The sequence below is a fragment of the Bufo bufo genome, chromosome 3 (genome assembly GCF_905171765.1).
Source record: "Bufo bufo chromosome 3, aBufBuf1.1, whole genome shotgun sequence".
NCBI lineage: Eukaryota > Metazoa > Chordata > Amphibia > Anura > Bufonidae > Bufo > Bufo bufo.
The window spans coordinates 299,938,244-299,951,756 of NC_053391.1; the positions used below are offsets into that span (position 1 = coordinate 299,938,244).

Genomic DNA, 13,513 nt, shown 5'->3' on the forward strand with positions numbered 1-13,513 from the left:
AACGGCCCGGAGGGCGGATTGGGAAACCTGCAGATGTACTCCACTGGATTTGCGCAGTTGGAGCAATATCAACCAACCGGCCTCAGTGGGCGGATTGGGGATCCTTCGGATGTACTCTACTGGATTTACGCAGTTGGAGCATTATCAACCAAACGGCCCAGAGGGCGGAATGGGAATCCTCAGATGTACTCCACTGGATTCTTCTCACCCAAACGGCCCCGGAGGGCGGATTGGGAACCCTTCAGATGTACTCCACTGGCTTTGCCCAGGTGGAGCACCATCAATCAAACTGCCCATAAGGAGGATTGGGAATCCTTCAGATGTACTCCACTGGATTTTGCGCAGTTGGAGCATTATCAACCAAACGGCCCCGGAGGGCGGAATGGGAACTGTGAGAAACCCTCCACTATCCGGGACGGACACCGTGAGGAGGGCAGGCCTGTATGGGCGCACTTCTTTATTTAAAAAACCAAAAAACAAATATATATATATATATATATATATATATATATATATATATATATATATACACACACACCTTTTTTTTTTTTTTTTTTTCATTATTATTATTATTATTTAACCGGGTGAGGACCTAACCTCAAATGGACAAGGGGCAGGAAAAACGGCATACTGCAATATTAAGGCACATCGTGCCTGCAGATAGAGACCCAGGGTAAGGGTAATCTGGTCCCTGGATTAGGCAGGGTTAAACTGTCCAAGGACCGGGGCGGAGTCAGCTGGCTCCAGAGGAGAAATCGCGCCAGAAAATGGACCCGCCCCTCCATACTTCAGGGTGGAAGTTGCGGCCTAGAAGGCTGCAAAGCCGGGAACTAAAGTTTAATGCAGGCCGACCGAAACGCACCGCCAGCCGAACAACGGTACCTGGATCGGTGCAAGAATGAAGCCGCCTATGCCCACTGGCCGCGGAAGCCCGCCCCGTGGGCCAGGAGAAGAAAACAGCGTGGCCGGAAGAAACCGGAAGGCCCGAATGAAGCCGGGGCCTAGATTTGTGGTGCCCGGCCGACTGGAATCTCCGCCCGCCGCAAACCAGGTCCGCCGGATCCGGAGCGGCACTAACAGGCGACTATGGTGTTTGACCGGTCGGGGAGCCCGCACGGTCTGTCTAAGAACAAGGGGCACGACTGGAGCGCAGCGGCGCCAGTTTCTGAGTGCCCTCTGCCCGATATAAGCCACGTTAGAACGGAGGGGTGTAGAGGGAGAATCTAAAATGCTGCCGCCGGGTTATGGGATTAACCCCTTCATTACCTCAATGAGGTGATATGCGGCGACTGGTGGAGGATTTACAGCCTCCCTAATAAAGGGCCATGGTGTGAGGGGGACAGGGAGGGACAGTAATACTCACCTGTCTTCATCTGTGGTCTTCACCCTTAGTCTTGTCCAGCAGGGCCACCCCACGACCGCTGGCACCAGGCGACAGGGGTCCGGGCAGAGAAGGGCTGGAGAGGAGGTGGCCCTCTTGCTGGCGGGAAGCAGGGGAGCGAGGCTGCCCTGGTCCACTTTGCCTTCTTGGGGGAGGCAAGGCGGTGAAACCAGCAACACCGGCCAGCCTCCCAGGGAGACAGGGACGCAAGCGTGCCTGTGCCCCATCCATGAAATCTGTGAAAAATAACAAAATGAAGAAAATCAAAAAAGGCCACCCTGCTAAGCAGGGAGGTCTGCCTCCTACGACACTAAGCTAAAAACTGATGATATGCTCTCTCCAGGCTGGAGGGGGTATAGCCTGCAGGGGAGGAGTTATCACTTTTCAGCCTAGTGTCGCCTCCTAGTGGCAGCAGCAAGCTATACCCACGGTCCTGTGTCCCCCAATGATACCAGCGAGAAAGAACCTTTATACCTTCATGTCCAACCATATCTCAACCGGTTTCCAGGCTGCAAGTGGCACAACAGGGTAATAAAGTCAGCTTTCAAATTGTATAGATTTCTCCAATAAAAACTTAACCTTACACTGTAAGGGTCCATTGACACGTACGTATGTGTATTGCGGTTCCGCAAAACAGACACCGGCAATGTGCGTTCCGCATTTTGCGGACTGCACATCGCCGGCAATCTCATAGAAAATGCCTTTTCTTGGACATGTTCTATTTTTTGGGGGAATGTGGATGCGGACAGCACATTCCGGCCCCATTGAAAATGAATGGGTCCGCACCTGTTCCGCAAAATTGCGGAACGGATGCGGACCCATTTTGCGGACGTGTGAATGGACCCCAATATTGTAATAGCTTACATAGATCAACATTACATTCACACATATAGTGGACCCTCAAAAGGCTCTGGGATGACCCATGTAAATTGAAACCATTATAACGTGAGTCAATAACTATGGAAAAGTAGTATTTGGTTCCAAAGAACCAAAATGTCATCCCAATATAAGAGAAAATAAACATTTAAACAAAAATGAGCAAAGAACCAAGACAGGTAAGGCTACTTTCACACCTGCGTTTAGGTCGGATCCGTCTGGTATGTGCCCAGACGGATCCGCACCTATAATGCAAAAGCTTAGATCCGTTCAGAACGGATCCGTTTGCATTACCATGAACAAAAAAAAAAAATAATAATATATATTTTTTTTTTTGTTCATGATAATGCAAACGGATCCGTTTTGACTTTACATTGAAAGTCAATGGGAGACGGATCCGTTTGAAAATTGAGCCATACTGTGTCAACTTCAAACGGATCCGTCCCCATTGACTTACATTGTAAGTCTGGACGGATCCGTTTGCCTCCGCACGGCCAGGCGGACACCCGAACGCTGCAAGCTGCGTTCAGGTGTCCGCCTGCTGAGCGGAGCGGAGGCCAAACGGAGCCAGACTGATGCATTCTGAGCGGATCCGCATCCATTCAGAATGCATTAGGGCTGGACGGATCCGTTCGGGGCCGCTTGTGAGCCCCTTCAAACGGAACTCACAAGCGGAGCCCCGAACGCTAGTGTGAAAGTAGCCTTAAAGAGGACCTTTCACCTGTATAAACTATGTGAACTGAGTATGCTGCCATATAGAGCGGCGCCTGGGGATCTCACTGCACTTACTATTATCCCCGGGCGCCGATCTGTTCTCCCGTTATAGGCTCCAGTATCTTTGCTTTTTAAGTTATAGTAGGCGGGTCTTCCCTTGTTCTGTGGGCGTATCCTTCTCCTAGGCTGCAGCGCTGGCCAATCGCAGCGCACAGCTCACAGCCTGAGAGGTTTTTTTCTCCCAGGCTGTGAGCTGTGCGCTGCGATTGGCCAGCGCTGCAGCCTAGGAGAAGGAGACGCCCACAGGACAAGGGAAAACCCGCCTACTATAACTTAAAAAGCAAAGGTACCGGAGCCTATAACGGGAGAACGGATCGGCGCCCGGGGATAATAGTAAGTGCAGTGAGATCCCCGGGCGCCGCTCTATATGGCAGCATACTCAGTTCACATAGTTTATACAGGTGAAAGGTCCTCTTTAAGTCTCTGCATGTAACAGCCAGGAAGAGCTGCGGGAAGCTGTAATTCACTTTGTATGAGGACAGGAGCTTCTTTACGGTCCTGTAGAACTAGGAAGGAATTGCGTTTTGTTTGATTTTTTTTTTTGCTTCCCACTACATTGTATGCAACTGTAAATGATGCTATTACAAAAGTACAACTTCTCTTGCAAAAAACTAGCCCTAATACGTAACAAGCTAATGCTATGTGGATGAAAAAAATAAAGTTATGGCTTTGGGAAGGCTGCGAGTGAAAAAAAAAAAAAAATATATATATATATATATATAGAAAAAAAAATCGTCTGGTCCTGAAAGGGTTAAGAGGATAGTTAGATCCAAATTCTAGAGCCATTATATTATAGCATAGCAAGCATTTGAAAAGCACGATGTAATACATACGTCTTTGGCAGTGAAAGGGTGAATGCAAATTGTTTCAGCAACCATGGAACTAACACTAGGAAACATACCGGCACACCATGAGACATCAAAGTGTTTGGATTCATGATGGTAACCAATTGGTGGAGGAGGTCAGGTTGAGCAATAAATAACTCTGGAGCCAATTTCTTCATCACCTCCTCCAGCTGTTCTGCAGCGTATCCAGGAGCACCATACCAAGTCTTCGGCTCACCCCTGATAAAATAGCAATGTAAAACTAAGACCACAGCGTTTAACTGGTATATTACTTAGATGTTTACACATAAAGTCTTACCAGTGTAAGTAATTGATTGAATAACTCCAATGATCCTCAATGTGCCAACAAAAAGAAGAGAAGCACATGCCCACATAAAGCCAGGGCAACTTCATCCCACAGATATCTGCAGTTATATGGGCCAAAACAGATGCCTCCATTACAGGCATATTATTTAAATTCCAGCCACAGTCCAGGTAATCCTAAGAAGATCATCAAAAATTAACACTAGAGAAACAAACTGGACATTCATGGTTATTTCCAAGTTGTAAGATATTTACCTCATCTTCATGTTTTACACGGAACCTCCCGCCTCGCACAGGAAATCCGCTTCCAAACTCTTTTGAAGCAATATCCGCGCCATACTCAACAGTTACATCTTCCTCTATAGTGCTTACTAGGCGCCAGAACTCTTTCTCTACCAGCTCTGTAGGCACCATCTAGCAAATAAAGGGAAGGGCTATACTCGGCTCTTAAGAACAATAGGATATCATAAACACATCAAATATACTTACATGCACAGGCATGTTAAAATAATCAGACTTGAAGTTATCTGCCATTTCTCCAAACATACGTAGGGTATAATCTCTAGCTGCTTGCTCAAAACCAAATGCTTCTTGTGGCTTACTGCACTCCTGAATGGAAAAATAATATATATAAGAATGAAAATCAAAAAACAAATTAACATAAAATGGAAAAAGTTATTTAAGTTACTCTTTTGGTTGATAAGACCAAAAAAATTAATAAAAAGAAGGAAATCTCCCCAAGATCAGATGTTGCTTTGTTTGAGTAGGTTTTGCTCCCGGTTACCCACAATCCTACTCCACACTGAGGAGCAACACCCCAATACAGGTGTCTGCGGACGGACAACCGGCTTAGGTTTTCCCCTGTCACGTCCTTAAGGCTACATGCACACAAACTTATTTTGTTTCCGTGTCCGTTCCGTTTTTTTTTTTTGCGGATAGGATGCGGTCCCAATCATTTCAACGGGTCCGCAAAAAATGCAGACAGCACACCGTGTGCTGTCCCGCATCAGTATGTCCGTTCCAAAGCCCCGCCAAAAAAAATAGAACATGTCCTATTCTTGTCCATTTTAGGCATTGTTACAATGGTTCGGATGGCATCAGTTTTTATTTTTTTTGCGGACCGCAAAATACATACGGTCGTGTGCATGTAGCCTAAGGCTTGTAAAAGAGCTGGATTTTGACATAGGGGCCACTTAATATGGTGGATCTGGTGATCTCTATAATGGGGACACCACTTTTGCTTGGTTTTTCTTCCCCGGAAGGATATCTGGCTTTCAATGTGTTGTAGACCCATAACTGGCGTTCCACAAGTATTTCGCATAATGTTCTGGCTGCACAACCCCTTTAAGGGGTGCATGGAGTGGGCTCATGCGCTGAGCTGGCTCCAAACACAGCAGGCGCTAGCTGTATAATATAGCCGACATCCATTGGCAGTGACCGGGACCATTTGCAATGCAAAGAAAAAAATTATTTTTTCAAAGGTTTTTATTTATTTTAAGGCTACTTTCACACTAGCGTTCGGGGTTCCGCTTGTGAGCTCCGTTTGAAGGCTCTCACAAGCGGCCCCGAATGCATCCGTACTGCCCCAATGCATTCTGAGTGGACGCGGATCCGCTCAGAATGCATCAGTTTGGCACCGTTTGGCCTCCGCTCCGCTCAGCAGGCGGACATCCGAACGCTGCTTGCAGCGTTCGGGTGTCCGCCTGGCCGTGCGGAGGCAAACGGATCCATCCAGACTTACAATGTAAGTCAATGAGGACGGATCGGTTTGAAGTTGACACAATATGGCTCAATTTTCAAACGGATCCGTCCCCCATTGACTTTCAATGTAAAGTCTGGACGGATCCGTCTGAACAACTTTCACACTTAGAATTTTTTCTGAACTATAATGCAGACGGATCCGTTCTGAACGGATCCCAACGTCTGCATTATAGGAGCGGATCCGTCTGTGCCGACACCAGACGGATCCGCTCTGAACACAAGTGTGAAAGTAGCCTAAGGGTTAACTTGAATGGGTCATGTTCCATTTTTCGGCGGTGTGGAGGCATGGAGAGAAACCCCACATAAGCATTTTTTTAGGAACCAGTTAGGGGTATGTATGGTGTAAATAACTTATTTTCTTTTTAGGGGGAAAGATAAAAAAAACTGCAATTTTGTGGAGTTTATAAATAACTATTATGTGGGTCAGTACAATGATGATGACAAATTTACATATGTTTTTTTTTTTTCTTTCCTTCTTCAGGCTATCAAGTTTACTAACTGCCCCTGTCCACCAGACTGAAAGGGAGGGGATACACGCTAGGTACATATATATTAAAAACACAAAATAAAATAAGTATATGATAAAAACATAGATAACGAAATCCCCCCAGTGACAAAAAGGGCCAAAAGCACAATCAATACACAATAAAGCGCTTTCTAAATTGGTTGTATGTATCGTGCATGAGAACTGGCAGGAGTTAAATATATGGCCAACTCACATACACTCTACATATATATTGCTATTTAGGTAGGTCAAGCGGCAAGATCCTTCTTGCTTAGCACATATATAGTATAGATGCAGTACCACATAGGTACAATAGGATCAATAGGAGATGTATATGTGGTACTGCATCTATACTATATATGTGCTAAGCAAGAAGGATCTTGCCGCTTGACCTACCTAAATAGCGTTATATATGTATAGTGTATGTGAGTTGGCCATATATTTAACTGCTGCCAGTTCTCATACACGATACAGACAACCAATATAGAAAGCGCTTTATTGTGTATTGATTGTGATTTTGGCCGCAGATTCAGCCACGAATCCCCTTTGAGACCTAATCGGCGTCAGGGGGCGTATATCTATGTATATCCTTCTCCAGCCAAGGATCCATTTTCAATACAGCACACCAACATGATTTTTTAATATGCTTGTTTATTGATTCATTACATCCTACCATTACTAAACAAGCACGTCAGACATTGCGGCCAATGGGGATGTCGGTAGTGGCTTTGAATGCTCTGAGTCACACTGACGAGACCTACAGCATTCATGCTGCAGTTCTTATTTTGGCCACCAGATGGCAGGCCAACAAAAGAAATGAGCAGTAGACAGTAGTAATAAACTTATTTTAAAAATACATGATTGTTCAAAATTAAAAACAGATTTTATAGGCTCATATATGAGCTTCAAAATCATTCAAAAAATGTGTTTTAAAAAAAGTTAAATATAAAAAAAAAAAAATTATATATATATAAAGTTTAAATCACCCCCGTTTCCGTATAATAAAAAAATAAATACCCAAATAACAAAAAATATAAAGATCATGGGTATCATTGCGACCAAAAACGCCTGTACTATTAAAATATAAAAATATTTTTCCAATACGGCGAATGGAGTAATGGGAAAAAAAGGGTCAAAATGGCAAATTTGCCATTTTTTCATTGCTTCTCTTACCCCCAAAAAATTTAATAAACTGTGATCCAAAAGTTCCACACACTCCAAAATGGTATCAATAAAAACTACAGATTGTCCCGCAAAAAATTAGCCCCCACACAGCTCAGTACATACAATTATAAAAAAGTTATTGGGGTCAGAATATGGTGATGTAAAGTTCAAATGTATTTTTACACTATTTGGACATTAAAAAAAAACTATACATATGGGGTATCATCGTAAACGTACTGACCCAGGGAATGAAGGGAATTGGTCAGTTTTGCTGCAAACGAAACGCTGTGGGTACAAAACTTGTAAAACAGTGGAGGAATTGCTTTTTTTTTTTTATTCCACCACATTTGGAATTTTTTTAACCGCTGTCCACTACATTGTATACCATAATTAATGGTGGCATTACAAAGTGCAACTTGTCCCCCAAAAATAAGCCCTCATACAGCTATGTGAATGGAAATATAAAAGTTAAGGCTCAAGGAAGATAGGGAAGAAAAATGAAAATGCAAAAACGAAAAAATCTCCGGTATGCTAAGGGTAAAAAAAAATACCCCTTTAGTGAAAATCCTATGTCCTAATAGGGCATATGAAGAAGGGTTGCCCTGACTGGACAAACTAAAGGGCTATGGGGGACATTTTTCAAGACTGGCATTCCCAAATGCCAGTTTTGATCCCCCTGCACTGGATTAAGATGCGCCTAATTTATTAAGAGACCGATGCATTTCTGGCACTCCATGCGCCAGAAACTCAAGTGTATGCTGGATAGACTGAGTTTAGTGGTTTAAAGACATTGATAAATGCCCCCCTATTTGGCTCAAAGGTTAGGTAGTTATTAGTTTGTTTCCTCCACTTTAATAATGTCCTAGAAGAAAAGCATTGTTGACTATTTCAGCATTCTAAGAGGGCTGAGGCGATACCTGCACTAGACATTTTGGGCATCTCCAATCCCCCTTGGGCACATCATGCAGTGGCGGAATAAGACAGAAGGTATGGTAACTGTCATCACAACCATCACACAAAAGAAGTCGGTCTTCATCAGTTCCACTTCCACAGAGAAAGCAAACATATAAATCCACCTTCAAAATAAAATAAAAAATATAAAAAAGTAAAAATAGTGAGATTTTGTTTCCCCAATTTTATACAGTGAAGTTCTTGTGGCACGAAAAAGACATTATGTGGTAAAACAAAATCAGAATGACATTGAGCATGTAAATGTTTCAACACGGTGAGAACACAATTATTATCTCTATAGTACAGTTAGGGAGCAAACTTTATTGGGCAGTCTGACCCAGTGAAGGAATGGATTTGGCATCATAGTATAATGCCATCTAACACCGCTCCAACCAGCTTTGTACGTGACATAGATCCAGAGATGTCTACAGTGATTGATCTGCTCCATTTTCTTTAGGGTGCCTTCACACATGGCAGATTTTGTTACTGAATTTTCAGCACTTGGAAATAAATCAGTTCCATTCATTTGAATGAGGTGGCAAGCACATGGATTTCTGTAAGCCCCATTCAGTTGAATGGAACCGAATTTCAGTAGCAGAAGACACACTTAAGCCTCATGCAGACGTCCGTGGAACATAGTCCGTGAGATACCGGACTGGCATCCTCCTGAGTGCAGGAGCGCACAGCGTCATTGGTTGCTATGACGCCGTGCGCTTTGTGCCGCCGCTGTTGTACAGTAATACACTCGTATACAGCGGCGGCACGAAGCGCACAGCGTCATAGCAACCAATGACTCCTGCACTGTATCTCACGGACGTCTGCATACGGCTTTAGGCTGGAAGCTTAGTGGGTGTGTCCTTTCTGCTGCAGCTCTCTCTCCCTGTTATTGCGATCAGTTGTTGCAAGCAAAACCAGGTGCAGGTCAAAAACACAGAATAGGTGCAAATCAAATGATTACACCTGATCCCCGAGTAGGCTTCACCACTGGCTTTGGCTCAGAATAACTGATTGAACTATCTGATCAAATAACTGAGCCCTAACTGGCACAGCTTTTAATTGTAGACAGAACTGAGCATGTGCGTCCACCTCAGCGATGTTACCGAGGTAGACAGAGAAATAAGAAAGCAAACAAACAGCACTATACAGAGATTTTACCGAAAAACTCAGTAACTATACTAAATTTTTAATAAACATAATTCCAAAAGTATTCAGATCTAGCTGCTGGTTTGACAAACATTAAATATTTTTCATGTGAAATCCCCTTTAAGACTAGAAGAAATAAATAACACGATCGCCTTTATGCTTACTGGACTTCGGCATTTCTTTGATTTCGATTTTGGCTTCTCTATCACTGGTTCTACAGGCTCTCGTTTGACCACTATTTGATTTTCATCTACAGGGAAGAGAAAACAAAAAAAACAAAACGGGATTAACATGTAGCATTGTAGAGCAAAATGAAAGTGGTTTTCTGAAAAGAAAAAACAAAAAAGAAAAAGAAAAGAAAAATAGCTAACTGCCTAACCTTTAATTCCTTTGTGACTGCCAATGCCCCTTTTTACACGGCCCACTAAAGGCAGACACCTTTTTTTGGCAGCCTAGTCTAAGCGCTTTATGAGTCTCCTGTGCAGTAAAGAACAGAAGCCCAGCTCTCTCATGACAGATTGGCTCTTGCTCCAACACTCTGGATTGGCAGAAGTGCCAATTTGGGCCGCTTAACCCCTTAGATGTCGCAGTCAATAGCGACCGCTGCAAATAAATGGTTTAGAGGGAGGTGGCTACCTTTCTCAGGTATCAGCACCACGCAAATGAGATTGCAGGGTGCCAATGTTTTAGTATGGCAACTGGGGGCCTAAAGAAGGACTTTAGGCCTGCACTCAGTGTATGCCCATCAGGCTGAGCCAGAGGCACAGTCTTCTAGTGCCTTCAAGTATTTTAGTTACATTCACAAAAAAGCTTTATTTTTATTGCCTTCTGTAGCGATAACGCATGTGGCCGCAGTATACCCTGCACAAACCACTGAGCTGTTTGTGTCCCTCGTATCACTACTAGGGGTGACTGAATGTCCTAAGCGAAGGCTGCCCAGGTCATCACACCAGCCGCTGGCGAGGTGCGTCAATTCAAAGCAAAGGCAGGATCACAGCACTCAATTCAAGACCTCCATACTTGAGCCCGAACATCGTGGGATCCCAAACAGAAACTGTATTCGTTGATAAAGATAATACAGTTCCACAAACACACTACAAGAAGGTGACGGTTGCTGGCTGTCAAAAGGCAACGGACACCTAATTTCCTTCTGCCAAGTGCCTTGAACTAGTCTGAGCCGAGACAGGGGTCTGTAACGAAGATGCCAACTGTGTCTGGATAGTGGATGACGAAACTCATGCTTGTCGGCGGATCAAACAATCCTCCCTACTGGTGGTCTGTCTGTTCGCCATGTGTACATGCTCTCACATAACCACTGCTCCCAACATCTATGTCAGAATGGCCTAGATATCCATCAATTCCTTGAAATAACCATCCCTATTGTTTTTTAATGGTGTCTATGATAGGTATTCTTTGGGCTCTCGTTAATATGTATAATATTGATGAGGACATTGTAGGTTTTGCATATCTGCCTGAGACACAATTGCATGCAGTTTTGCAGCAATCCGACATTTCTATCATGGTGAGTTACTTTTTGCCAATAAGTATGTGTGTGTGAATAACTAATAGAGGGCGCTCACACGCATTTTCAAAGACCTGAAGGGAGCACAAAGCTGCAGTCTAAAGATGCCAAGGATTAGAAGGATGCTGCTTCTTTTTAAAGAAGCAGGTTTGTGTCCTGATGGTTAAGAGCTGAACAGATTATCATTGCGAGTCACAGGATCTCACTCCTGACCAAGGCAAGTATCAATGAGGCCACGTGGCTCCCTTTAATAAAGCCTATGGCAGGTACAGAAAAAGCTGATCAAGACTTTCAGACCTGAGCAAGCACTCACAACTCCAACACACTTTCCTGGACAGAGAAGTACACCTAAAAGGCTTCCCACAAGATAACCTACCATTTTCACAAATGGAGGGTGTAGACCCCATCCTTCGGCGTAAAGTCCGATGTCTTAATTCTGGTGCTTCTTCTGGTTCAATTTTAACCTTAACACACTAGGGGAGAAGAAAACAGACTTAGTATTTGTGTAGTAATTGTTTAACCCTTAAAATCAAGTGAAGGAAGACCAGCACCTACTTCTGCTCGCATACGTTTAGCCCGTCGGGCACAGTTTTCTGTAGGCTGAACAGACTGCCTCTGGGGGATATCATGAGGTTTGTACTCCTTGTCTTTAACATCAGGAATAAGAGTTGGTTTCTACAAATTAGAATACATTATACAGATTACAATACTAGACCTATTAGATGAACTATATCACTTTTCTTTACGATTCATACAAGGAGCAAAGGGGGATTGCCAGTTAATCCACTTACCTGTTCCATCAATGCTGGGCTACAAAATCTACAAGTCAACATGGGGACACAAACGGTCTGTACCCCATGCTATTAGGCCCCTTTCACACGGGCGAGTATTCCGCGCGGATGCGTGAGGTGAACGCATTGCACCCGCACTGAATACCGACCCATTCATTTCTATGGGCTGTTCACATGAGCGGTGATTTTCACGCATCACTTATGCGTTGCGTGAAAATCGCAGCATGCTCTATATTCTGCGTTTTCCACGCAACGCAGGCCCCATAGAAGTGAATGGGGTTGCGTGAAAATCGCAAGCATCCGCAAGCAAGTGTGGATGTGGTGCGATTTTCACGCACGGTTGCTAGGAGACGATCGGGATGGAGATCCGATCATTATTATTTTCCCTTATAACATGGTTATAAGGGAAAATAGCATTCTGAATACAGAATGCAAAGTAAAATAGGGCTGGAGGGGTTAAAAAAAAAAAAAAATAATAATAATAATAATTTAACTCACCTTAGTCCACTTGATCGTGTAGCCGGCATCTCCTTCTGTCTCTTTTGTTGAACAGGACCTGTGGTGAGCATTAAGTACAGTTACAGGACCTTTGATGACGTCACTCCGGTCATAACATGGTACGTCACATGATCTTTTACTATGGTGATGGATCATGTGATGACCGGAGTGACATCAAAGGTCCTGTAACTTTACTTAATGCTCACCACAGGTCCTGTTCAGCAAAGGAGACAGAAGGAGATGCCGGGCCGCGATCAAGTGGACTAAGGCGAGTTAAATGTTTTTTGTTGTTTTTTTAACCCCTCCAGCGCTGTTTTACTTTGCATTCAGAATGCTATTATTTTCCCTTATAACCATGTTATAAGGGAAAATACAATCTACAGAACACTGATCCCAAGCCCGAACTTCTGTGAAGTTCGGGTTTGGGTACCAAACATGCGCGATTTTTCTCCCGCGCGTGCAAAACGCATTACAATGTTTTGCACTCGCGCAGAAACATCGCGGGTGTTCCCGCAACGCACACGCACATTTTTCCGCAACGCCAGTGTGAAACCAACCTTAGAATGTAAAAAGAACCTGTAGACCAGGCATGCTCAACCTGCGGCCCTACAGCTGTTGCAAAACTACAACTCCCAGCATGCCCGGACAGCCTACAGCAGGGCATTGTGGGAGTTGTAGTTTTACAACAGCTGGAGGGACGCAGGTTGAGCCTACTGTAGACTCTCCTGACATGTTTTAGAGAATACTTGTATTCCTCGTAAAATAATTCTTGAGTACTTTCTTATAACTGTTGTGTCGTTCGATTGTTATTCCACTGAGAAAGATAAGAATAAATTGCGAAGTGGGTGTTACCATTTCCCTAACCAAAGGGTTGTCACTACGCAGACTGATACTGGCAGAGCTTATTGAATAGTGAGTGTGCAATGACACATCCTCACCTTGTAACGAATTCATAAATCCATAGTGGTAATACCACAGTTCTTCGAAAGGATGCTGCAA

At 44.0% G+C, this 13,513-nt stretch overlaps 1 protein-coding gene across 1 annotated transcript in view; it reads right to left on the reverse strand.

Moving 5' to 3' along the window:
- Positions 1–13,513, reverse strand: part of KDM5B (lysine demethylase 5B) — a 101,652-nt gene that overhangs the window by 69,641 nt on the left and 18,498 nt on the right. The window contains exons 6-13 of the mRNA XM_040424197.1: positions 11,781–11,900; positions 11,602–11,698; positions 9,868–9,953; positions 8,527–8,685; positions 4,669–4,788; positions 4,435–4,593; positions 4,175–4,356; positions 3,933–4,095 (exon numbers count right to left, since the gene is read on the reverse strand). Of these exons, the coding sequence (XP_040280131.1) occupies positions 3,933–4,095; positions 4,175–4,356; positions 4,435–4,593; positions 4,669–4,788; positions 8,527–8,685; positions 9,868–9,953; positions 11,602–11,698; positions 11,781–11,900 (1,086 nt within the window). The remainder of the gene's footprint in view (positions 1–3,932; positions 4,096–4,174; positions 4,357–4,434; positions 4,594–4,668; positions 4,789–8,526; positions 8,686–9,867; positions 9,954–11,601; positions 11,699–11,780; positions 11,901–13,513) is intronic.